At 42.6% G+C, this 26,740-nt stretch overlaps 1 protein-coding gene across 1 annotated transcript; it reads left to right on the plus strand.

Annotated features, from left to right (window-relative positions):
• Positions 1–302: 302 nt before the first annotated feature.
• LOC306739454 (desmoglein-2.1-like) lies at positions 303–26,654 on the plus strand (the record flags this gene model as incomplete). Its single annotated transcript, XM_079221473.1, has 17 exons — positions 303–359; positions 3,860–3,976; positions 5,131–5,286; positions 5,893–6,031; positions 6,781–6,950; positions 7,735–7,869; positions 9,337–9,522; positions 9,644–10,203; positions 10,723–10,865; positions 12,142–12,363; positions 13,221–13,460; positions 15,643–15,776; positions 17,118–17,435; positions 17,561–18,703; positions 20,369–20,818; positions 25,911–26,210; positions 26,580–26,654. 17 exons carry the CDS (start codon positions 303–305, stop codon positions 26,652–26,654), a joined length of 4,545 nt encoding a protein of 1,514 aa, XP_079077599.1.
• Between the last annotated feature and the right edge of the window lie 86 nt (positions 26,655–26,740).

Raw genomic sequence — 26,740 nt, forward strand, 5'->3', positions numbered from 1 at the left:
CTATCCTTGTCAGCTTCATCAAGTGCCTGAGGATTTACTCAGGCACTTGCTGTAAAAAAGGTAATGCAGCTTCAGACACACCTTTGAGAAACATGCACATGTGTTGACGGTTGAGGTTATAGAAGCACACATGAAGGGAGGGAGGGGTCTGCACATGCATGAAGCCTGTAGGTGTGGAGGGAGGGGACTGAAGCTGACATAGCTGTGTTGAAGTGTGTTAGCTCTGTGTTGCCCTCACGTCTGCAGTGGGGTTTTGCACACAGAAAGAACAGGCTGCCGCATGCTGCGGCTTCTCTGAACTCATGACTCGGCTTTCCTTCACAGAAGCGGGCCCGCTGCTTCTGTTAGTGCTGGCGTTGGTGAGTATTCAGCCTGAAGCTACTCCTGAATGCAACCTTGACTCACCAGAACGTGCTGCAGGCCATGGCGGAATCTTTTATTACAGAAGTAATCTAATCTTGAAGTGGACTAATTTGTTTCAAATGCATTTACTTGTGATGATAAGTTATACTTAAATAGAAATGCTATACTTTAATTGTTTTTCAAAGTCTTGCAGAGTTGCAAATAATGCACGTCAGAAATGTATTTTTAGTTACCGCACATAAACACTATTCTATAAATAAAACACTGCGTCACTGAATAATGCTTTGATGAACAGGACCCGTTGGTGCATGTTGTTGTCTCCACTGTAGCTAGTGTTAAAAAGAGATAAAGGAGAAGCTGCTCCTTACATCATGTCATCTTGTTGGATATCTGAAATGGAGCTGCTATTTGGAGAGCAATGAGCGTGAGCAATACTGTGGAGTTAGATCAGGGGTGGGCAAACTTTTTGGCTCAGGGGCCACATTGAATTAAAAGATTTGACAGACGGGCCAGGCCAGTATCAGATGGATGGAGAGTGTTTGTGTGAACCTGTCACGGGAGGACAATGTTGCTGACCCAAATGCAGACCACATGAGAGTATCTGGTAAAACAGATTATTGGAGCCAAAGAAAGGGAAGGTGGGGAGTCTGTGGTCCGCCACAGGGGGTGCTGGGCGGTGTGAGACCCGTGGCTCTACACTTGAGGACGGCGAGGCCGGCAGGGGGCGGTGTGAGAATATAACGTAAATGACTCAGCTTTTTTGTTCAACTCGCTGGTTAAATCTTCATCAATTTGTTCTACACGCCGAGTCACTGTTCTGCATGATAAACTCAATTTTTCAAATTAGTTTTTGCTCTCTGGACATAAGAGACCTGCTGTTTCTACCATACATTCTTTCAAAAACTCTCCTTCAGAGAAAGGCTTGCTGGCTTTTGCTAATTTGAATGCTAGCAAAAAACTTGCCTTGGTGCTTGATTCTTGTGTAGCAGTTTGGCGGAGAAAAATATTTTGCTGACCCTTTAAATTGGCTGCCAACCTCTTAGCAGTAGCCGCCCGTTCTGTCGTTGACTGTTGGCTAGCATAGTTAGCATGCTTGGCGGAAAAGTGGCGGCTAATATTGTATTCTTTGAATACTGCAATGGTTTCTTGGCAAATAAGACATACTGCCTCTGATCGTACTTCGGTGAAAAAATACTTAGCAGTCCACAAATTAAAGACTCTGCACTCACTGTGGACTTGTCTCTTCTTGGGTCCACTCATTGTGACAGAAGGGATCAATGCAGGAGGCTGACAGACAGAACCCTGTATGTCACGTGACATGAGCGCGCAGGGTGGAGTGTGGTTAGTTATGTTAGTTATACTGAGGAAAAATACTCTGCATGCAGCTGTCAGATTATTTTACAACTCTAAAACTGTTGTAGTACAAACCCTGTCTCCAGCGACAGAAAGTGATTCATATTACCGTAATGCTTCTAAAGTTTACGCTTTACGACATAATTAAAAAGGATTCTGACCGCTAAGAAGTGGAGCTTTTCAGTGTTTTGCGGTATATTACGGTAATAAAAAAGCCGTGTGCGCAGCAGAAGGCATTACAGCGGTCTTTCTGCTGCAGAACACACCAGAAGCCTAAAAGAGGCTGTGCAATAAATAATCATGAAGAAACATCAACGCTGGTCTGTTGTGGTCATCGTGCCGGATCCGGCCCGCGGGCCGTAGTTTGCCCACCTCTGAGTTAGATGGAGTAAAAGCTGAGGAACGTCTGTGTGTCTGTCTGGCTCATTCAGACAGCGTTTACATCTCGGGATGTGACCTCTTTGAAGTTTTAAACTTACATGACAGAGTTTACTATCTATTTGTGTTGAGATAATATTCAAGTCCAGTCCATTTTATTCATGCAGCCCATAACTTACAAATGTGCCTAAACGGTAATTCACGGTTACAATGAAGTAAGATTTGAGAAAACATTTAAGGATAAAACCTTGAGAGTTTCATTAAATGGGTTTTCCAGAATGTACTGCATTGTTGCTCTTGCTAGCTACCCACTGCTAGCTACGCGCTGCTAGATATGTGCTGCTAGATACTCGCCGCTAGATACACGCTGCTAGCTCCACGCTGCTAGCTACACGCTGTAGCTAATAACATGTACTGCCTGGTCGAACACACTTATTGCGCCGATTCACTTCTGTCAAACCACTCGCTCTCCAGTATTGAACACAACTGCGGCAGCAACTCCACCAACATCGTGATGCTATTGGCAGACCTGCTGCCTCTCACACCACACGGTCACCACACAGCCCAGGGCCCAACTGCTCTTCTACATTTCCTCCTGCTAATAGTTGTACCTTCACACGGTTGACTGCGTGCCATAAATTCCTCACATTCAAAGCTGGCAATTCACTGGTAATGCTGAGAAGCTGGACCACACCTCAAATTCATCCTTTCTCACACACACACACACACACACACACACACACACACACACACACACTCTTCTGCAAGATCACATGAATTTAATTTTAGAAAATATGTACACACATCAGTTTCCGTAGCAATTTTTGTACTAATCTTGTATTTAATGTGTTCATGTATTCATTTGCATACGGTAACAGGACTATGTATGTCCTGATTTTTACCTTCAATTATATAAGCTGATAGCAATATAAGTTTTTTTCATGTAGTTTAGACATGTAAAAATACCTGGATGAAAGCACATGTTGCAATTTCAGTTTAAATCGGCTTATTATCGCCCATTGGGTGTGCTTTATGCGACTGGGTTAGCCTTTATGCTATTAGGTTAGCCTTCATGCTACTGAACCTTGATGCTACTGGGTTAGCCTTTATGCTACTGGGTTAGCCTTTTTGCTACTGGGATAGCCTTTGTGCTACTGGGTTAGCCTTTTTGCTACTGGGATAACTTTTGTGCTACTGGGTTATCCTCTGTGCTGCTGTCTTAGGCTTTGTGCAACTGGTTTAGCCTTTTTGCTACTGGGACAACATTTGTGCTACTGGGTTAGTTCATGCTACTTGGTCAGCCTGTGTGCTACTGGGACAACATTTGTGCTACTGGGTTAACATTTGTGCTCCTGGGTTAGTGCTACTGGGACCGGCTTTGTGCTACTCGGATAACCTTTATGCTACCTGGTTTTGGTTTTGGAGGGTGTGTGCCTGGACTTTGCTGTTGGCCCATTTGTCCATGTTTACAACCATGTTTTGTGTTGTCTTTTGTTTGTATGTCAAATGTTCTACCAATCACAGTCACAGTCACTCAGGGTTCCTCTTGAGCTGGGAGATTAGCTACTGTGAAATAGAAGTTTAAGAGGTCCCTCAAAACAGCGTTTGGATAACTAAGATCGTTACACAATAATAAAGGGGGTTCTGAGAAGAATGAAAAAGCTCTCCCGGTCTGAACACCTACTGAGAACATGCAGCGTTCAGACTCACACTGTGCTGCTACTGTCACCAATACAATACAAGTGTATCTGCTGTTTGCTTTCAGATGCTCAGTGCTGAGGCAAGAGAGAAGACGCTGAGGAGGAAGAAGAGAGAATGGATCCTTCCTCCTTCCAAGCTGATGGAGAACGTTGACTACACCCAACATGATTTCATTGCCAAGGTTATTTGGCTTTTTACTCACTGATGTTGGCATCAGTTTGAGTCAAGTAAACTGGACTAACAGGAGCTGCTGTCTGTCACAGTATTGTCTGCCAATAAGCCTGCAGTAATTAACAGGGTTTCACATGTTGTTTCAGTCAGTGCTAATCCTCAGCTATACCACTAAAGGAATTTGCCCCTGGGCTGAAATCTGATGTATATTCAGTGTTATTTTAATGGTGGGAAAGAGCCAGACAATTAAGCAAGAGGCCACGTGATCTTATAACAATTCAAATCGTGTCTATGCATGATGCGGGGCAAGAAGCTTATTACTTTTATTAAACAGTTACTACTGGCCGGGTTTCATAAAATAAACACACAGCAACCAAACTTGCAATCATTTCTTGATAACAAATAATTCTTCTTCCGAGAAGCAATGCAAAGCAACATCCGGCAGAACGGTTGCCGAGGAACACACAGGACCCTTTGGACCCATACAGTACCTCACGTTAGGACTAGAACAAATTCATTCTCATCATGTTACAGTTACCATATAATCACATGTGTATGTACCATACCATTGTCTCTTTCCCCAAGCTGTTGTCACTCGTATTGTTTCCCTAACCGGCCCGAGTAAACCCTAAAAACTAAGTAAGTCTAGGTTGGAAGATCATTTTTAACGTGTACGTTCAAAACGTGGACGTTTATTTTTGAAAGGACACCGCAGTGTAGTTAACACAGTGGTTCTCAAACTGTGGGGCGCGCAGGTATTAGAGGTGGGGCGCGAGGGGGGGGGGAAATGTCGAGTTTCTTTTTTCTCCATGAGCTACATGAGAACTTCACATAGCACAAAAATACAAAGTACACGGACATAAAACGTCATTAATAAATACATGGAGAAATGCCTTAACTTTCATGGAAATGTCATTTTTCTTCAAAATTCTTATTGGCTTATTGTTGAGGGAACCAGTGTTTTGCTATCATCTTGGCCCACAAAACCAATTTCAGGTTTGCTGAGGGGATGATGCCCATCACCGAATAGTGGACGGAAGTTCGATATATTGTAGCAGTTCAAATCAGCTCACTTATATTTTAGATCAATTTACGATGGACATGGTGGGTGTGTCATAATGTTACACTGAACACAGTGTTTAAAAATCTGTGTTTTGTTGCCAGATTCGCTCTGATAAAGACGTAAGGAGGGAGGTGCATTATTTTCTTACCGGACCAGGAGCTGACAAGCCACCCCTCGGCCTCTTTGTGGTGAACCCTGACACGGGGTTTGTACAAATAACGGATCTTCTGGACCGAGAGAAACACCCGTACTTCAATGTGAGTCTCTCTTTCGGACGTTACAGGTCTCGTGCTGTACTGTGTGGACTGAAACCTGTTGAAGACTGAGTTGTGTTGCCGCTCCCAAATATTTCAGTTGGCTGTCGACGTTTTGTGACAATAATATGATGTAGATCAAATCTCTGTCGACAACAGCTATAAGAAACTGTAGCTCTTACGCTCGTGGGCTGCAGTTGGTGCAGGTGAAAATCTGGACTGACGAACAGTTTCTACCGCCTTTGGTTCAATTCAATTTGTATAGCCTAAAAATCACAAATTGGCCTCAGAAGACTTTACAATCTGTACACATACGACATCCTCTGTTATCGGTTCAGGAAAAACTTTATTGGGGAGACAATTCATAGTCGACCGTAGAATTCAAGCTCTACTCACTGTATTTCTTCGGAAATTCTTATTTTCTAACCCTGTGCTTGCGGTGTACGTTTTTAAGTTTTGTGACGCCAAATCGGGCCAGGGATGTAAAGTAAAGTGAGGTTGCGGTGACAAAATCTGTTGTAAATGTGTAACTGGGTTTCTGTACTACATGTGAAAAGATCAGCAGTAAACCGACTAAGCTTGTCTCACTTGGTCATGTCCTTCGTACAGCTGACTGGGATCGCTAAATACAAGGATGGGACCACAGCAGAGGATGACATCCCACTGACTGTCACAGTCCTGGACCAGAACGACAACCCTCCTCGCTTTGAGCTGCATTCTGGAAGCATCAACGAGTCTAGCAAAGAAGGTATTGTCACCGTTTAATCCCTCTTTCCATGAGCCTTTGATCGTATCTATCCTTTACAGAAAGAGTTCTGCAACAGGGGATTGTTTGTTTATGCTGCCAGCGCTGTCAATCAAATCTAAACCACACCCACATAGAGCCGATGAAGTAGATCGTAGCTCATGCACTTAACTAACACCGTATACATACACAACAAACGTATTTTATGTGACTTTTAACCCAAACATCTGCAACCTTTTCCTTAACCTGGACAAGTACTTTTGTTGTGTAAGTAAACCTACGTTGTACGTTTATTTGGAAAGACACTGCGGCTGTAATGAGACTGAAACTAACAGAGTAGGGGAACCTAGAGCCTCATAGTTAAGTGTAGTGCCACTGATGAAGCATTGTTATTGGACAAGTGAGAACGTGAGTTTATGAGCGTTACATTCGTAGTAAAATGAAATCAACTTTTGTCAAACTTTAACTTTGGCTGTTTGAGATTCAGTCATGAATATTTAATCTTAAAGAGAAGTAGTTCATCAACAAGTAGTAAAGCAAGGAGCAGCATGTTGATATGAGTGGGATATGATGATGGTTGATCATTGACGCTTATGTACTGTATGGATGATCCAATACAAATTCATTTTACATTTATAAAAGGCATCCCGGTAGTCTGTCTTATTAGATCTGAACGTAATATACATGTAGACTCTCTGAACGGGACATTTGATGGATTCTCCTGAGCTGGAGTCTGTTGTGTTCCACTGCAGGAACCTTTGTCATGCAGATCCAGGCAATAGATGATGACCAACCTGGAACAATTAATTCAGAGATCTACTACTCCATCATCAGCCAGGAGCCGGCGGGGTCAGGTGCCATGTTCACTATAGACTCAAAGACAGGCAATGTGCACGTCAAAGAGGCCACGCTGGACAGAGAGGTGAGCTGCTGCAAACTCACTATCTAACTCTCTCTGACCTGTCTGACCTACCGTCTCACACTCATCTCGTCAAATAGCGACGCTTGCTGAGCGCCCCTCGGCGTCTGACACCGACGCACACGTTACACTGTTTTCCTCCTCTCTTCCCTTGGTTCTCCTCTGGAGAGGAGCTCCTGTGTGGGGGAGGATGATGGAGACCTACGTTTGATAAATTGTCCGTTTGTGCTCACATGCTGACCTCACCTCACTGAGATCACAGCTCAATGCGAGGCAGGCCACCACGGCAGTTACTGAGTCCTGGCTTGAATAAATGTGTAGCTATTGCTTACTATTGTTGCTTTACCACAGTCTTTTCCTGAACCTAACCAAGTAATGTTCTTGCTTAAAACTCCTCAAGTAAACCTAAAAACTAATCAAGCCTACATTGGAAGTTTATTTTGAAAAGACACTATGCATGCAATGAGTCTCCGTCCCTGACACGCCCAAAACGGACACTGTGAGGAGAGGGCAGTGTCATGCACACTAAGAGCTGAACTGACGACTGGTTCCCTTGATTTAGCAACCTAAATCTCCTCCTGAATAAAACAAGCAATCATCAATCACACGTTAAAACAATTTGAAATTCAGCATCAAGGTGGAATCAACGAAAGTTTTACAGCAGCATTGTTTTGCCTTGAGGTTCTTTCTCACCCTATAAAGACACTTTTGGATGACTTTTGGCAAAACCTGCACAGCACGCACTTCATCCAGTAACAGAAGAACGTGTCTGTTTTTCCTGTGACAGACTCATGACTTCTACAAACTGGTGGTAAAAGGGAAGGATCTGGGCGGGGCATCAGGGGGGCTAACCGGGACGGGAACTGTGGAGATCAACGTCCTGGACATCAACGACAACCTCCCCATTCCAGAAAAGTCTGAGGTGAGAAAAATGGCACACACACACACACACACACACACACACACACACACACACACACACACACACACACACACACACACACACACACACACTTTCCTTATCTCGTGTTACAAAACAAAAGCACCAGTGCCACTGACCAAGCGTCAACATCTGAGTTGGGGAGTGAGAACGTGTTGATTGACGATTCCTCTTCATCTTACTTCAGTTGAGGTCATAGTAATAGAGTTAGATAGAGTTATCAATGAAGTATTCTTTGTGGACTAAAGTTGTGATTGACTTCCATAAGGTTGGAGGATTTACCAGAGACAGACAGGTCTGTGCAGCAGAGGTCGAGAAATCCTGACGTTTAGTCTTTTGGTAGAGTTCAAGTTCCAAAAGCACTGAATACCACATCTCCCATAATGCAACTTGTTAGCATTATTAGTTTGACTCTTGGCCCAAGTCATACTGAACCTTAGGGGCCTTTTTGAATCGTGGTGGGTCTTGGGTGCACAAAGGGCTGGCTAGAGGTGCGAGGTATAAATCAGACTGTGTGGTGATGATGTATAATAATTATGCGCAAATTAAATCTGTGCTCTGATGAGCAAAAACAGTTTCAAGGTCGGAAAAGAACCAACCGGTTGCACCTCCATGAAGAAAGAGCCATACATTATTTTAATCACGTTGTTGCTCAACAAGACAGCACACGCCTTTTCACTGCGGTGAAGAATACATACGTATCTTCCTCTCATGGAATGTGAGCTTTTTCCTGACTTAATGTAGAATCAGCAGGTTTGGACAAGAACCTGTCAGCATGAACTGAACTATAAGAGCAATATCTCCACGGTTCCTGATCTTTGGGATCAAAATGTTCGGTCTGAGCTTTCCACTGCTTTTCAAGGACTTAATGCAGAATATAATCACGTAACTTTGGTCATGAGAGATAATAACCACGACCTGGACTCCTAACTTTCTCAACTGACCCCTGGTCGGGGGCGTTTGGCCTCTTCAAAGTGGATGCTTACGTATTATCAATACACTTGAGTATCTCAATATTATTACTGTATCGAGTTCAAATATATAGATTTGTGGCAGACAGTGGTTCATTTGGTCTTGTGATGTTACAGAGACTGTAATAAAGGCAAAAGCAGATCCCACTGTTCCTATTGCAGACAAAAGTACACTTTTTTATTCTTTACACTTTAATGGTGGTGCAATCTTTGTGATGTTAGTTTCCCTGAAATAAGATTTTAGGTAATGGCCATTTATGGCTTTCACAGCATCACAGTATATGGAATCGTGACCCCTGTATCATGATACTTATCGTACTCTTGCCAATACAGAGTGGATGCTGTGGGTGGTTTTTATCAAGTATTTACAGCTCATGTCTCTTTCCAGTGTTCATAACGCACAGAAAAGAACAGAGCTGACAGTTATAGCTCTTATAAACAATACAAACTCAAGGCTGCACACTTGTTCTGTTTGCAGTACTCTGGCTCAGTGGATGAAAATGTCGTTGATGTAGTTGTGATGAGAATCAAAGCTAAGGACAAAGACCTCGTGAACACAGACAACTGGCAGATGATCTATTCAATCGCCTCAGGAAATGAGGATAATCTCTTCTCCATTGAGACAGACAAAGCAACCAATGATGGCATCCTGAAGCTGATCAAGGTATGTATGTGACTTTACAGACAAAGGTTTATATTTGCTGTATCTACTGTTGACTGGGTCCCTAACATCTCTCATTCTTCTCTCGCTCTACCTTATTTACCCTCCATCCTGGACCAAACAGCCTGTGGATTTTGAAGAACTTCAGAATCTTGAGCTTGGCCTGATGATTGAGAACGTAGCTCCTTTTGTGGAAGGCGGTGCTGTGGAGATGGATGCGGACGTTCAGGTTGGAGCGGGTGGTGGTCATCCTGTGGCTGCCGGTGCCGGAGCCGGTGCCGGAGCTGGTGCCGGAGCCGAAGCTGATGCTGGTGCTGGTGCTGGTGCTGATGCTGGTGCTGGTGCTGGTGCTGATGTTGGTGTTGGAGCTGGTGCAGGTGCAGATGCCGGGGTGGACCTTGGACTAGACTTGGGGGTAGATGCTGGACTTACGCCCGGAGTTGGGATTAAGCCCGGAGTTGGACCTGGAGGGGGTGTCGGACTTAAACCAGGCGTCAAACCAGGAACAAAGCCAAGCTATCCCATTAAAATAGCAGTGAATAATATGCCGGAGGGTCCAGAATTCATACCCAAAATCAAGAACGTTCCTGTATCGGAAGATCCAACTCAAACACCTGAAGATGGTGTGATCACAGTGTTCGCTGCTACGGATCCAGACACAGGAAAGCCAGCTGAAGATGTCAGGTTAGTCAAGAGAAGAGGCAGCTGCAGCTCTCTAAGGCTGTACTGAGGCCCTGATGTTTGTCATGTTTCAACCCAGTCGCCAGAACAAAATGCTGCCATCATACTGTAAACCACTGATATGTTGAATCTCAACATTTCTGAACCAAACATCACCATTTCTACAGATGTGTATATCAACATCACAGTGTTTTAACCGCTCATGGTGCTTTTTCTTTTTCAAAAGTCAATTCTCATTTGGGTTAGGCACCAAAAGGTTTTGTAGTGATATATGAATGGTGTCCTGGGGGAGAGTAGATCATGGAGACCTTTGAGGAGCTTTGAGAATGTTAGTTTGCAGCAAGAAGAAACCCTGCAGTGTACAAATAATCTCAAGGTTTCTTCGTCACAATTCCGTCAGCTCATGCGTCCTTCCAGTAGTACAACTAAGGCTTTACTTTATCGAAATCACTGCTTTTGGTGAAACAGTTTCCTGTTGCATTTATTACTTTTCTTAATGTTTTTGTTCCTTTTCTTCTCCAGTTATGCCAAAGCCTACGATCCAGACAACTGGTTTACCATCGATGAAGAAACAGCTGAGATTAAACTCAACAAGGCACCAGATAGAGAGTCGCCGTTCTTGGTGAATGGTACCTACATTGCCAAGATTCTGGCCATCACCAAAGGTAATCCCTTTTGTACTTTATAATCCTGGAGCATTGTTGTCAACATGAAGGCTTCATTTCTGGGTTCTCGACACTGTAAAAACAGAAGTTGGCTTCCCTGCTGAAGAAATGTTCACACATGATTTATCTCCTCTATAAGTATGGGTTGTTTGAGCAGCTGTTAAACGTCTATGCCCAAGGCAACCTATGGAACGAAGCATTGGTCTTTGACAGAACCTGCCCGACCACGTTGTGAGTCAGGGTGTGTCAGTCATAGGATGAGAACATTCAGCAGTATGTCTGTTAGCGCGTACTAATTATTGGATGCCTGGCATAGCCTCCGGAAGAATTCAGTTCGACAACTTCTCTCGTTCTCTCAATTTATTTTCCTTGATCAGAAACAAAGTAACAAGCGCTGCAATCTTGATAGCAGGGAGACCGTCCAAAACAGCCGGAAGTTCAGCTCTTTAATACACGGTTTTACATTACAATACATTTAGCTGACGTTTTTATGCAAAGCAACTTACATGTTTGCTCTATATACCATAGACACAGCAACAGGGAGCAATTAGGGGTTAAGTGTCTCAAGGACACAACGACGTGGGCTAGCAGAGCTGGGGCCGGGGTGCGAACCACCAACCCTCTGATTGAAAGACATGCATGTTAACCACTTCATGAACATTGAACATTTAATTGGCTCTAACCCGTCTAGAAGGAGGAGAATCGTGTTCTCATCTTTTCTCACATGGCTGGAACGTGCAACGACCAGTCTGCTTCTCTAATGTCAACATACTGATAACATGTGTGAGTGTTGTAGTGCAGAGCGTGGAACCTTGAGGAACCTTGAGGAACCTTGAGGAACAGACCATTGGACGTTTCTCAGACACTTCTTACAGACAATATTTGTTAAACTGACCTCGCACAACCTGAACTGTCATAGACATAAGAATAATGAAATGAAGAATATCTACAGAATATAACGATTTATATTTTCACTTCTTAAAGAACTAAAGTATTGTTTTGTAAACACTATTCAATTGGGGATTAATCAGATGTACCAATGTTTTGTATTCATCATTATTTCATTTTGTATTTTACTTTTTTAATGTATTTGCTTTAAGAGTGTAGAGGCTAGTTTCGGCAGACTAAAGGTCAAGACGTATGTTTGTTAACTTTGTGTGAAGCTGATAAAAGAGAGAGGGCTATGACTCAAAGGTCCCGCAGCTGGAATCAAACGGGGGACGTATCGGTCCTATGCAGGGTGCTGTTTGACTTGCTTCCTCGTTGTCCTCCTCAGACATGCCATCAAAGACAGCCACGGGAACAATAGCCATTCAAGTCACTGATCACAACGACCACTGCCCCACCCTGACCACCTCCCACAGCGGTCTGTGCTCCAACTCAAAGACGGTTCATGTCACTGGCTTTGATGAGGATGCTAGTCCCAACGGTGCTCCCTTTATGTTCAGAGTCGTCCCTGAAGGGACTCGAGGCAGCTGGGACGTAGAAGTCATCAACGGTAAGACATTGTGCTAAAAGAAAATTGCAGTAATGTATGATCAAGACATAACGTTGTTCCTCCCATTCTCACTCCCAATTCGTCAAAACGTAGTTACAAATACATACAGGTATATGCAATTTGACGTCTGCATTAATTTAACCCGACTGAGCCACAGCCGTCCCAAATGCCACGGCCTGGTCACCATTAGTGTCTCAGACCAACGCAGAAAGCTTTAGTGTCTGTAGGAGAAGCACCAAACTATCAACTAGCTTTAACGTAAATACTCAGATCCGTTGTTTGGTGTCTGAGTTGAATAAAGAGCAGGAAAGTCAGGATGGTTGGGTTAAACACATTTTAGATTTTTATAGATTATTTGTTGTTACTTTACCTAACTTGCATTCTTAACAACTATCCAAGTAATAGTTTTTTGTTTAAACCGACCCGAAAAATGGTTTTGTTGTGTAATTAAACCTAAGTTGGAAGTCTCTTTTGAAAAGACAAACCTGTCCCCAAAGGGAAACCCAGAGCGCTCTCGTCAGATTCTTCAGATTTTCACATTATTTTAAAAAATGTAACAAAAATGTATTATTTCCAAAGTACAAGGATGCTCATCCCTTAAATCAGAGTTTAAATTTAAATATTTTTCACTGGCCAGAATTTTAAGGACAGAGGAAGAACATGTGTTCATTTTTTATAGTTTCTTTAATTAATTTGACAAAGTCAAAATAAGGACAACAGACTTTTGATCTACTACATATTTGCCTGTAATGGTAGCATACAATACTAGACGTATTGCACTTAGTTCTACAGTACTTCAAGTATTACTACTAAAGTTGATAATGGTAATTCAGTGTGAGTTCCTTTGCTGTCTCCAGATACGAGTGCCGCTCTTCACTCACGTGAGGTGCTGTGGCCCGGCTCATACCAGCTGCAGGTGGAGGTTTTGGACGCTCAGGGTCTGTCTTGTGAATCCAATGACATCTTCACTGTGGACGTTTGCATCTGTGGGGAAACCGAGGTCTGCGGGCCGAAGACAGCCAGACTAGGAACGACTTCCTCTGAGCTCTCTGGCCCGGCCATCGGGCTGCTGCTACTGGCCTTGTGCTTACTGCTGCGTGAGTTGAGCTTTAACAAACATCCTAGATCACTCAATCACCACGTCATATAAACAAATGCTTCATTACTAGTGAAAGTAAGTTGCAATGGTATTTTCACATCTGAAGGAGACAGAATATCTGTGGTGGGGTCGTATTGGACTGAATTATATAGTGCCTCTAATATGTATTGCTTTATTTCAGAAATAATATGTACGATAGTCAACTTTGAGAGACAAATCTTTTTTGCATCCCTTTTGAATTGTTCTATTTATGCACATATGATATTTGTCAATTTAAAAGATGATTTTCCAAGTCATGAAAGTCGCAGTTGGCCGTAGGTTAGTCGTAGTATTGATTCCTTTTGAGTGAAATCAATCAGTATACTACATCCCTCTTCTCTCACAAGTCCCGTCACAAACACCAACATGGCCGTTACCGTGGCTTGCTAGCTAGCTAGCTAGCTAACTTAGCTATGTTGCACACACAAATATCACGCCATCCTACCCGGATGTTATTGAGCGACCATCCTGGTATGAAACACACCGGTATCGTGGCTTCAGCCAGACTTAATTCGGCAAGTTTTGGGCGTGCAGTCTTTTTAAGTTTGTATTTCACACACTTTTACTTTAACCTCTTAACGTTCTGCTGTCACGCGGGCGTCCATTTCAACTATACACTGTACATTCCGTTGTACACTGTACATCTATTTATAGTTCGGTACGAGTGCCATATGTTTCTGGAAACCTACGATTCTTGTGATTCCAGCTGTCCACTCCGTTTCAAGATCAGACCACCACAGCAGCTACAATCAATACTTTTGTCCATAATATTCCAACAAAAACAGCGTTGTTACGTCGTAAAGGTCCAATAAAAATAAATCCCATAAAAGATTTAGTCCAAAACATGTGATTACATCCATAAATATCCACCAACTGGTGTTTCATTGCAGCTGGAAGTTATGAACGAAAGCAGTTTTGTTTTTAGCAGAAAGTCATGTTTGCATGAGAGCACAGCTACAAACTCGCGATCAAAATGTCCACCGAAATCTAACGTTTCCAATGAGACCCCACTTGAACCAATAGGAGCTTCATGTCCTGACTGACAAGCTACATTACCCAACCAGAAGCTACGTTGAAGTTTAGGCTCAGCCTCTATTTTCTTACGTGGCTCAAGCCTGTCGCGCCGTACAGCTCAGATGACAGGCGTTTCGGACAGCCAATGAAATTGCCTAAAAAACGGGACCAATCAAGAGGGGGTGGGGATGATCCCAACAGGCTTCAGCTTCGCCAGAACAAACTTCTGCTCATAGATCCTCAGTCTGTCATTGAATCTGCATAAAAATGCATTTATACTTCATTTTCTCTGTGTCAGCAATACTGGTAGTATATATGAATAGTACCTCTATAAGTTTGCAAGACTATAAGCCTTTTTAATAGGTATATATAATATATATCATGAATATTTTCAATCTCAAAATGGAAAAACGTCTAGACATTTCATTAGAAAAACATGTGTAAAATATTCATTTTCTGTGATATTGTTATCAACTTTTTACTTAGATTAGAAAAGGCTTCAGGCTATGGTCCTATTGTGTTTTCCAGTCCATAAGTCACATTTATAGTCATCTACAGGCATCTATTTACAAAGAAATGTCAGGCGGAAATAAAAACCTTATACTTTAGTGTGTTCAAACTTATATAACTCAGTGTCAGCAGCACTTAAAGTGATTCTGACTATTTGGGGAAAAAAGCTTCAGATTGTTGCCTTTCAAAAGAGACCAAGACCATGCATTTACTCCAAATAGTTCACGTACAGCTTGCAATTTACTTTGGGTATACCTGGATAGGCGTTTTTCGTCAAATTTTACAGGAATGTTAAGTTAAGACTTTTATGACACAATGCGACTTTCTTGATGTGCAAAATTAGACATCATATGTGTAATTCATGGCAATGGTCTCACCGTTGACTACCACAGATATATCTCTGAATTATAATCCCCTAGGGTCCACTTGGGACTTTAACTGTCTACAGCGTAAAGTCACCAACTCTCAATTTAACATTAGAAGATTCTCAAAGGTTGGATTCATTATGTTGTACAATTACATTGTTAGCATTTGATATTTCCTTTTTGTTTTTGTGTCTCTTGAGATCAAAAATGCCTTTGAGCTTTACTTTGACATGCTATTGCTTCTCTCTGCAGTCATCCCTCTGCTCCTGCTGTTATGTCAGTGTGGAGGAGCAAACACCATCTTTCCTGACCAATTTAATGATCTGCCATTTGACGCCAAAGAGCACCTCATATCCTACCACACTGAAGGCCGAGGCGAGGATAAGGTTGGCTGCCATTTCTATTTCTTTTCAGTAGAAAGAAAGGTTACATAAAGGAAACATGAAGCAAATCATTTAAATTGAGTCCACATGAGGACAAACAGGAGGGTTCAACCTGTCTACTCCCATTTAAAAAAAAATATATATATTTTTTTTTAAGAACCTATACCTACAGTATATACCAAGGCAAGTTTAAAGGCACTTTGAACACTTCTGAACTTGGACATTTCTGAACACTTTAATTCATTCACCTGGTGCAATATGTAATACATGCAATATGTTTAATATATATATACTATATATACTTATTATTTAAACATTTTTATCCAGTCTGTATATTTAATATTCTTCTTTACTGTTTTTATTACTGTTTTACTGTTTATTTATATTACTTGATTTGTATCTTTTATTTACTTGTGAGCAATGCTGCTGTAATCCTGTAATTTTCCCACTGCGGCACTAATAAAGGATTATCTTATTTTATCTTACCTTATTTTCTATAGCACATTTCAACAACAAGGCGATTCAAAGTGCATCAAAACTTAATGCAAAAGAAAAGACGATTTAAAAACAATTAATAACATTCATTTAAACATTAAAAACAGTCAGTAAAACAATAAAAAGCTAAACAAAATAGAATAGAAGTTGCAGTGCAGTTAAAGAAAAGAAATACAGTAGTGAAATGCAGAAATTGATGAATTGAATCTCATTCAATTAAAGGCAACATCAAAGTATTAAATCTAGGTTTAAAGGAGCAGAGGGTCTCTGGGGGTCTTTGAGGGTCTTTGAGGGTCTTTGAGGTCTCGAGGGGTCTTTGAAGTTCTGAAGGTAGACCCGTCCCAGACCACCTGAGGGGTCTGGATGGTTCATTAGGTAGACCAGTCCCAGACCACCTGAGGGGTCTGGGTGGTTCATAAGGTAGACCAGTCCCAGACCACCTGAGGGTTGATGGTTCATAAGGTAGACCAGTCCCAGACCACCTGAGGGTTGATGGTTCATAAGGTAGACCAACAGCAGATCACAAATGTATTTAGGACCTAAACCGTGCTTTATAAACGAGCAGCAGGATTCAAAGTCAATTATTTGTTGGACAGGAAGCCAGTGCAAAGACCTATTCTACAAAGAATTATGCAAAATGATGTTGATGGTTTAACTAAATTAGCTCCCACTTATAGTTGGCATGATAAGTACTTATAAAGTGTGTTGCATCCACTTTCAGATTTGATTATTTTATGGTTTGGAGTCTCATGACCTTTAAACTTTTTTTGGTTGCCCAGATTGCCATTTCAAGATCATACAAAATATGTGTTGACTGATCACATTTTCTTTCTTTTGTTGTTTTTTTAGGAAGTTCCACTCCTAAGTGCCCCTACTATGTTGGGAAACGAGAAGAAATTTGAAGCCGCACTACCAGGGAGCTTCAATGGCAATTCTTCAAAATTCACAAAAACTCAGACAAGCTACAATGAAACTGTGCAGAAGACTTGGAATACCAGCCAACATTTTATGGAGACCGACAATGCCTATGGGGTTACGATGGGATCTTTCAACCGTGGCAACGCCAGTGCTTCACTTAGCAGACAAACATTTGGTGCCCAACGCACGACAGATCTGTATGAGGATATAGCCCTACCTGACGCTTTCCTCAATGATTACTACTCACAGGTACAGCGTTAGTTTTGAATGCAACTGTTTTTCCCAGATCTGTAACATTCAAATAGGAGTTCAGAGTTTATTGACACCCGTGTTTGTGCTATTTCCTGTTTGTGCTATTTCCTTTCCTTAAACAGAAAGCGGCATGTGCTGTGGAAGTAAAGGATGGTCTCTTGGAGTATGAATTTGAGGGCCAGGGCTCTTCTGCTGGCTCAGTGGGCTGCTGCAGCCTCCTGGGCTCTGACAACGATCTGCAGTTCCTCAATGACCTCGGGCCAAAGTTCAAGACTCTGGCTGAGATCTGTTCCCCTCCTAAACCAACACCCAAACCTTCTCTGACACATAAAGTATCAGGTGCTGTCAAAACACACACAGTTGATATTGCTGAACCGGTTGTTATGCCTGTTGAAACAAAGCATACCGATATAAAGACAGAGAAAGTCATGTCATCTACTAACATCTCCAAATTATCTGACAGTAGTGTGAGCACTGCCGCAGCATCCATGACACATGCTCAGTCCAATGTTACTAACAGTCATTTCTCGAACATCCATCATTCTGCTACTCTGCCCCGTCAAGCTCAGACAGTCATACTACAGCAGCAGCCGGTTTACTACACCACCGCCCCTGTTCTACAGCCCATGCACTATGTAGTTAATCCACAGCCTCAGAATAGTGTTCTGCTAGCAGATGGGGCCCATGGAGCCAATTTTCCAGGCCTGTATGTAGTCAGTGGACCCCAGAGTCCTTCTTCTGGACTCGTACTCAGTGGAACCCAAGGCTCTCCTTCTGGGCTATTTTTCCAGGGCATTGAGAGCCCCACAAGCCCGATCAGCCTCACCAGTCCAGTAAGTCCCACCCTGTTGCTACCTGGTGGCCCAGGAGTATCTCAGGGCTCAGTCCCTGCGGAAGGCTGGAAAATGGCAGGGCCAAATTCTGATGGTAGTTATATGCTAGTTAAAGACAACTGTGGTCCAGGAGAGGTGAAGTGGTCAGTCCCAGGCACACCTCAGGGCACTTTGCCAAGAGGTGCTATCCTGGTAAAAGAGGCTGCTCCCCCTCAGGGGGCGTTCGGTCCAGCAGCCCAGGGAAGTGTGTATGGCCTTCTGCCAGGACACACCATTGCTAAAAATAGGGATATTGTTGCAGTAAACAGCAATTTGGGGCAAACATGGGTTGGGGAGCCAGGGCAGATGGGTTTAGGGCCGGTTACTGTTTTGGGAGTTGGTGTTGGACAACCAAGAATGGGAATGGGACATGTGGGGACTGTAAAGCCAGAAGTGAGACAGGCTGGAATTTGGCCCACTGGGATGAATCCAGTTGGGATGAGGCAAGTCAATGTAAACCAGTTCCAAGGAATTCCTCCATCGGAGCAAACAGTGGATGCTAGTGCTATTGTAAAAGCAAGTAGAAGAGTAGCTTCCTCAAAGAAAAACAAGACCACTAATACGGTTAAAACTGCTAAAATTCATCAGCCTTCAAAGAAAGAGGTTATGAAGACAAATCTGTTTCAGGATAACAGCAATCCAGGTCAGAAAATGCATGAAGATGCAGTTGAAGAAAAGCAAGAGGTGGTTGCCTACACATTAGAGCATATTACAAGACTAGATGAGGAGGAGCCTTGTATGGTGGTCCAAAGCACATTTGAATACAATGAGAGTATAAAAGAGTATCCAACTCAAACATCAGAACAATTTTCAATCGTAAATCTTGACGGAATCACTGAAGTTCCAGCGAACAAATGTAAAGATGTGATGAATCAAACAACAGAATCCAATGACCAAGAAGAAGAGTCAGAACTGCAGGAAAAGCATGCTCCCACTGAAGGTTTTTCCAAGGAAGGAATATCTATGGTCATTGAAATGTCCTCCACAGAAGCTTTGCAGTCTGCATCAGATGTCACTGAATTAGTTAACATAGTCAAAGAGAATGAAGAGATATCAACATTCCCTCAAGGAGAAGGAACCACCTCTACTTCAGACCCCATCCACATTGTGGACGATCAAATACAGGATAGTACAGAAGAAAATGTGAACAGACAAGATGAAACGCCTTTGAAAGAAGAAGAAATGGAAGAAAAAGAAAAATGTGTTCAGCTCAGCATTGAAGGTTCAGAGGACAGAAGTGGTGAAGTTGGGTCAGAACCTCAATCAAGTGAAGTCACAGAGGAACTAAGGGACAATAACCTGGAGGAAGATGTCAGACCAACTGAGAACATTGAAAGAAATCAGGTCATTGCCACTTCTGATAATATCCAGGCAGAAGAGAATATGGAGGAAATGACTACTGTCACCAGTGATTCACATGAAGAGGTTAAGGCTGAGCAGGAGCAAGTGTTAGATCCTGAAGTGGAACTCAATACTGTGGCTGACAATTTGCCAGCAGACACTGTGAATGAGTCCGAAGAGAGGTCCATCTCTGATCAAAAGGCAATGCCAGAACTCGGGAATAGGATAGACGAAGTTCATACAAAGACAGCGAATGCTGATTCTTTAACTAACCAAGAAGATCCGGGGGACTCAAATTTGACATTAACATCAGCAGAAATGACCACTCAAGTACAAGCAGAGGGTTCTAATGTTCAACATATAACGTCGGAATCAGGAGTAGACAGCGATCAAGTCGATGCAGACAGTATAAGTGATGGAGAGAAAGAGAGGAGTATTTTAGAGGAAGGAGTGTCACAGCAGAGTTTTAGCACCCCCAATGATCAAGATGAAGACACTGAGAGACAATGTGCTTTGACTTCTCAAATGGAGGATCATTTCACCTCAGATAACAACATTACTGAAGGTGAAGATGCTTTGGAAGAAATGGCGTCACCTTTACAGCAAAATATAAGCTTCTCGGATGGCCAAGATGAAGAGAGTGCAGAGGAAGATGCATGCACAAGCTCTGAAGTGGAGGGTTCATTAATCTCAGATGATAACATAAATGTTCCAAAGGAAGAGGACGAGGAGACTGCAAAGGATTTGACGTTATCCATACATCAAAATGTTTGCATCACAGACGACCAAGATGAAGATATTGAAGGAGAAGCTGTATCAGGAAGTTCTCCTTTGGAGGATCAGATCACCACAGGTGCCAATATGAATATTGGAGAGGAGGAGCATATTGTTGAAGACGTGGCATCAGCCATGCAGCCACATTTTAGCAGCTCAAATGACAAAGATGAAGAGATTGGAGAAGTAGATGCAGGAAATGTGATTCACCAATTGGAGAATCAACTCATCTCAGAAGACAGCATACAAGACGGTACAAAAGAGGAGGATATTGTGGAGGAAGAGTCACCCGTACATGGAATGGAGTTCATCCCAGATGAAAATGAGGACAGTGGAAAAGAAGATTCCCACACAGATTCTCAAGCGGATGACAAGCTCACCTCAGATGACAGTGTGAGTGATGGCGAGAAAGAGGCGCCATCCATACAGCATACCGTTTACATTGCAGGTGCACCAGACACAAGTTCTCACGTAGAGGAAGAAGACGTTCAGTCTCAGCTGTTAGAAGAGGACTCTCAGCCTTCAGAGACTGAATGTTTATTTGAGGAAGATCTTAATGCAGCAAGTAAACATGCAGAGATGAATCTGGTAGCAGCAATGGGAAAGGTGGTCGAAACTCAAGAAACTCCTTGTGAAGTTACTACACATCAATCAAGCCAAGGGATGGCCTCTCCTCAGACAAGGGACATAACTCTGGATATTCCTGAGAGACAACAGACTGCTGCTCAAGCCGTAGTGATGGACATGGAGGGTTTAGATGTTGTGGCCACATCTTCGGAGGAGATGACATCATCCAGAGTGGCCACAGGACAGGTTTCTATGTCGGGTCAAGATAAAGGGACCAGGGGTGGAATATTGGTATCTGGACGAGTTGTTGAGGGTGAAACTAGCCAATCTGATTACCACAACACAGACGTAACTCTAATTGAACAGACTGAGCTTGGAGATCTCACTTTGGAAAAAGACAAAGCAGAGGTCCCTTTGAACCCAGAGATAACAGAGGGATTAGATAATAGTGCAACTAATGCGTCTGGTCAGGTATCACCAACAGCTTATTCAGAGATTAAGGTGGCAGACAAGACCATATCTTCAGTGTTGGAGAAAGACTTAGGCTCATCAGAGACAGGGACTGCATTTATTGAGGAGGCTGGTGACCTTGTTCAGAATGAGAGCATGCACATGACTGGAGACGCAGCAGGGGTCAGCCCAAATACTGTGGGGGGCGCTGGTTTGACAGAGGTTGTGTCAAAAGCTCCCGACTACATGCATGGTGCTGGGGCAAGTGGTGGTGAAGTGAGTCCTGTACAGCTTCAATCGGTCATCAGCCAAGGTCCTCGGAACAAATCCAGAAAGAGTAAAAAAGACTCCAACAAGAATCCAAACAGCCCCTCTGGGAAGTGCAAACAACAGTGATTGCTTACACTAACCCGTAGCATTAAATGTGGAACTGGGATGCCCCAGTTGATTTGCCAACTTTCTGCACCAATGTCATCATTTCTTGGGTTTCATGAAATGAAATCTTCAGATTAAAGAGGGCTGTTTTACCCGGTAAATATAATACACTCAATATGTGAGTCTTCTGTTATCTTTAGACCTTCATCTGGTAAAGCGATCAGAAAAATGAAGCGCTCGATGTACTGATACCACTCAGCTGATCACAGTGATCGATAAGTCAGGCCTGGTTTGTGTTGCAGTGTTGAGGCTGTGCTGGGCAGACATTTGAGCAAGTCATTGGTGAAGGACCATGCACACGGCATTGTTTGACACACTCAAAACATGTAAGCCCAGACGCCTCTCGGCATCGTGACCGAGACAGATTGAACCGCACCAATCAGTAATGATTGGAGTCAATGCACCAGGTTACTACTCTGTGGTCATTCTCAATGTTGATGTGTGTTTTGCCACATTATCTCGTTGGGTTGGCCCATCACAGCTCCCTACCTGGAATCCGCGGCCAGTTTATTTCACGGCGTGTCACGACTAAGCGTGTCACGACTAAGCATATTTAACACTCTAAACTTCAATCCCCAGAAATAGTTTGTGTTGACACTAGTTGACCATAATGTCAAACAGCCCCAGAAATGTATTTGGTCATGTGCTGCAGACATAAGGATGCAATAAAGTCCACAGTAAAGACACTAGAATAACATACACATAGACCACAACATAATCATAATATGACATGTTTTTAGATGTTGTGGCCATCTTTGATCATAATGAGACGAAATAAACAAGAAAGTCAAATGAAAAGTCAATGTACAACCGATAAATCAAAAGAGCAAAAGGGTAATATTTGTTTGATACTAAATGAATGCTCTGAATGTCATATATTGCTCCTTTAGGATGCATGTCATACAGGCAGATGCAGTTTTATATCTACGTGTTTAGATTTTATTTTGCGACTAAAGTTGCAATGAAGGGGATTGGTGCTGTCCTGTAAAATATTTTCCAGTTTTTGGAGGATGAGTTTGGTGCACAGGCTCGTGGTTTCTTGGTCAATGCTTATGATCTTTGTTGTGGCAGCCTGGCTTGGTGCCGTTTGCACAACACAGAACACGGAGGTATCAGATATTTGTAATAGCCGACAGTTCAATCAATATAGTTAAAAGTACAATCTTTGCTGGAATCTCCTGACTTTTGAAGTGACACAGTCCACGAAGATAAGTTTATTGAACATAGACAAAGTGATAACAAGTGATACTTAGATTAGATATAATTCTGTACACATGTTTTGTCCTTCTGTCCATCCTGACAGATTTCAAACATCACTGATGAGAAACCATAGGATCAGAAAACATTCATGAATTCATTAGAGCTGCTGTCTGTAATAAACGACGGGTCAAGTTCCAAACTTGTGTTTAGCATTGTGGTGGTGGGTCAACCCTTTTGTTGACAATAACTTGCATATTGAGCCTTACATATTTTGTATCTTTCATTATCTTTAATTTCACCCGTACCTTATAACCATGTTCGTGTTTGAGGCATCTCTTCTTTTTTTCTTTTAGCCGAAAAATAAATAACTACTACAGAACTTGTTTAACTGGTTGAAACATATGCTGGAGAAATTATGCTGCATGTAGGGGTAAATGTGTTAGAGTGGTTTGGTGATTTCATCTTCTTGTTGGGAAACAATTACCATAAAAAATCCAAATGTTTAATAAAACACAATTTGGGAATGCTGAATCCTGTCATCATTTGATAAATCAGTCTCTTTGACGCATGATGTGTGCAGTAACTGTGCTCTTTGTTCAATGACTGTGATAGTTTTATTATGCTTCAGCACCGCGATGAACATTATTACTTCATGGTCGTCCGTCCCATTCTAGAGAACACAAAACATCAGGAACGCCTGGAGGGAGCTTCTTCAGATTCGGCACAAACGTTGGACTCAAGGAAGAACTGGAGATGTTGGAGGTCAACGGCCACTGTGACCTCATAAAACACATTCTGTTCTTACATTTGAGAAATATCTAATAGGATGAAATGATGAAGTGATAATGTTTTTGGCATGGATGTAAACTGCAACTTTACTTATTGGTCTGAGGGATACAATGGCAAGGCCCTACTTTGTTTAGTTTGGAACACGTTTGCTCAGGGCTAAATGCTAACTGTATCCTGGATGTAAACCAGTTTCTTAGTTACCTCTTCCAGGAGATTATGTTGTCAGTTCAGTTTCAGGTTTGTTTTTTTGACTGTTTGTCAGAAGCATTATGGAAAAACTACAGGCCCGATTCTCATGGAACTGAGTGTTGGGACAAGGAAGAACCCATTAAATTGTGGCGCAGATACACAGATTAATTAACTATGATGCTCTAGGTTCTCCTTGAGCATCAGTTTTGGACGTGGCGTAGTGTCTTTTCAAAATATACTTTCATCTTCACAGGAAGTCAGCTTTAGGCATGACAGAAAGCAGTGATGTTCTTAACATGTTAGAAATGTCTAGTCTCACGTCTCAAGTGGCTGGGTATCTGCTGAAGGGCTAGTTGAGGCCAGACGTCGTGTTCACATGTCAAAAGGGATTTTGTGTTGTTTTGGAAAGCGAGATGTGACTGTTGACACGCAGTGTCAAGCAGTGCCAACATCTGCATTTGCACAGATGGATTAAACCATTTTGGCATGATATCAATAACCTTACATAAAACATCTCCACCTGTTAACAGCGTCTCTGTCCCCATGACTCACTCCTCTGCAGCGGCCTGCAGCGCTGTGAGGACGACGCTCCTGTCCAACCTGTCCATCTGCTCGTCACAGCCACTCACACACCGTCCCACGAAGCACGGGGTTAGCGAGTTAAATTGAGGTTAACGTCTGGGGGTTTCAGTCCTACGATGATGGCGGTTTACTTCTTACTGGGGGAGGTCACCATGGTAACTTGCTCCGGCAGCAGGCGGGAGATCAACTGGTTTAAAAGCACCGGCTGACCAAGTAAAGCTCGGTACGAGGATCCTGTAATTGATATTACACAAATACAAAGACGTTAAAGTCATAATCCAGACTAAAATGAACACAGTTTAAACTGCCAAATCCAAAATAACAGCTGGCAAAACAACCGATTGTGTCACGCGTTCATTAACAGACTCACAACATCACCGCCCACCTAGAGCTCCGACTGTAATTACATCTGTTCTCTGAGTTCATGAGTTGCTCTCATGGCGTATATGACGGAATCTTAGTCTTATTCTTTCAGCTGCTACTTTGGCGGTGGGAAACAGACTCACGGGAAACATAAGAAATTAATATAAAAACAAAATTCAAAGTTTGCTTTCACATAGGGCCAAATAGTTCAAAGCGACATCCTAACAGTGTTAGTATTATACTAGGATTAGATCCCAGTGGTGGCTGCTGAGGATCGTTTCTCACAGCGTTGCAAAGTCCCAAAATCTAAATTTATTGAAATCATTTCATAAATTTACATCATGTTTTATCCAACAAAATATTTTTCTTCAATCCATATTTGTTGTTGTTTGGACTTTTAAAAAGCGTTGGTCTCCTGCAGGCACTGTCACGGTGGACCATGATTTATATTCATACCATAACACATAGTCAGTATATTCTATTACATATGTACAACATATATTCATATCACATATTCACTTGTGTGTCAGCTTTTTGAGTCGTGTGCTGCATCACAGACTGGATGCGTTACGTTGCATTACTTTGCTCTGCGGGCCTTTATGTGGGAGATTACAAGAAAACTGACCGCTTTGAATTATGTTTTTATATTTATTTTATTTTTGCTTACAGCTGAACGAAAAAAGCTAAAATTGTCATACACAACATCTTTTATTCTATTATATAAGAATATATCTAACCAACACATTCTCTTCATACATACATGCAATTATAGTCATAGTCAACTCATGCTCTTGATGATATTGTAATTCCATTCATTTTCACAGAGTCTATGATTATTTTGCCAGATGCAACTTTGTGTTATGTGTTAAAGTTCCCTGTGTGTTCGCTTCTCTCTTGGTTTGTAACATAGGCCAGCCTGCTGACAAAAGACTTGCTTCTGATTGGTCAGATGCTGCAAACCCCGCCCCTTTTATGTGAACGCGCTCACAGCCAGGTTGAGAAAGCCTTTGCTTTCTTTACCAGGAACCAGGAAGATACCTGTGCACGTTGCACTGCCTCCAGGGCTCTGGAGATTCACAGGAACGCAATTACTGAAGGAGGGTCAACTTTCACCTGCGACGGCATCACTGATGTGGATAGTGAGGAAGTGTGCTTTGTTGAACCTGTAAGCACACCCAACTCTTACGCCACAGGGTCCCAGGGGACACCTGTACACCTGCACACCTGCACACCTGGTAAATGTAAACAGCCTTTACTTGTATCTCTTTTCTAGTCTTCCAACCACTCAAAGCACTTTAATTCACCCATTCACAGCCATTCACACACAGGGGAATGCACATAGCTTCTTGCAGGAACCATTTGGGGTTAAGTGTCTTGCTCAAGGACACATTGCCATCCAGCAGAGACGGGGATCTAACCGCCGACCCTCTCATTGAAGGACGGCCCGCTCTCACACTCATCCACAGTCTCCATGGTACAAACTGTTGAATGAGAATGAGGGACATGTAGAGCCAGAACAACATGTTTTCAACGAATGAAAAATAAATCCTTTCCTATCTCGTACAAATGCTCCCCATAGTCAGAGTTGGTGGATATGAGGAGTCAGTGCGTCCACTTCCTGGGGTTCTTACGCCACCTGCTGGTGGATTGGTGAAAGTATTGCGAAGCCAAAACTGTGTCCCAACTTCAAACTATACAACAGTAAACAGCTCACAAGTAATCAATACTGCACTTTTGTTT

Source organism: Taurulus bubalis, assembly GCF_910589615.1.
Source record: "Taurulus bubalis genome assembly, chromosome: 7".
Lineage (NCBI taxonomy): Eukaryota > Metazoa > Chordata > Actinopteri > Perciformes > Cottidae > Taurulus > Taurulus bubalis.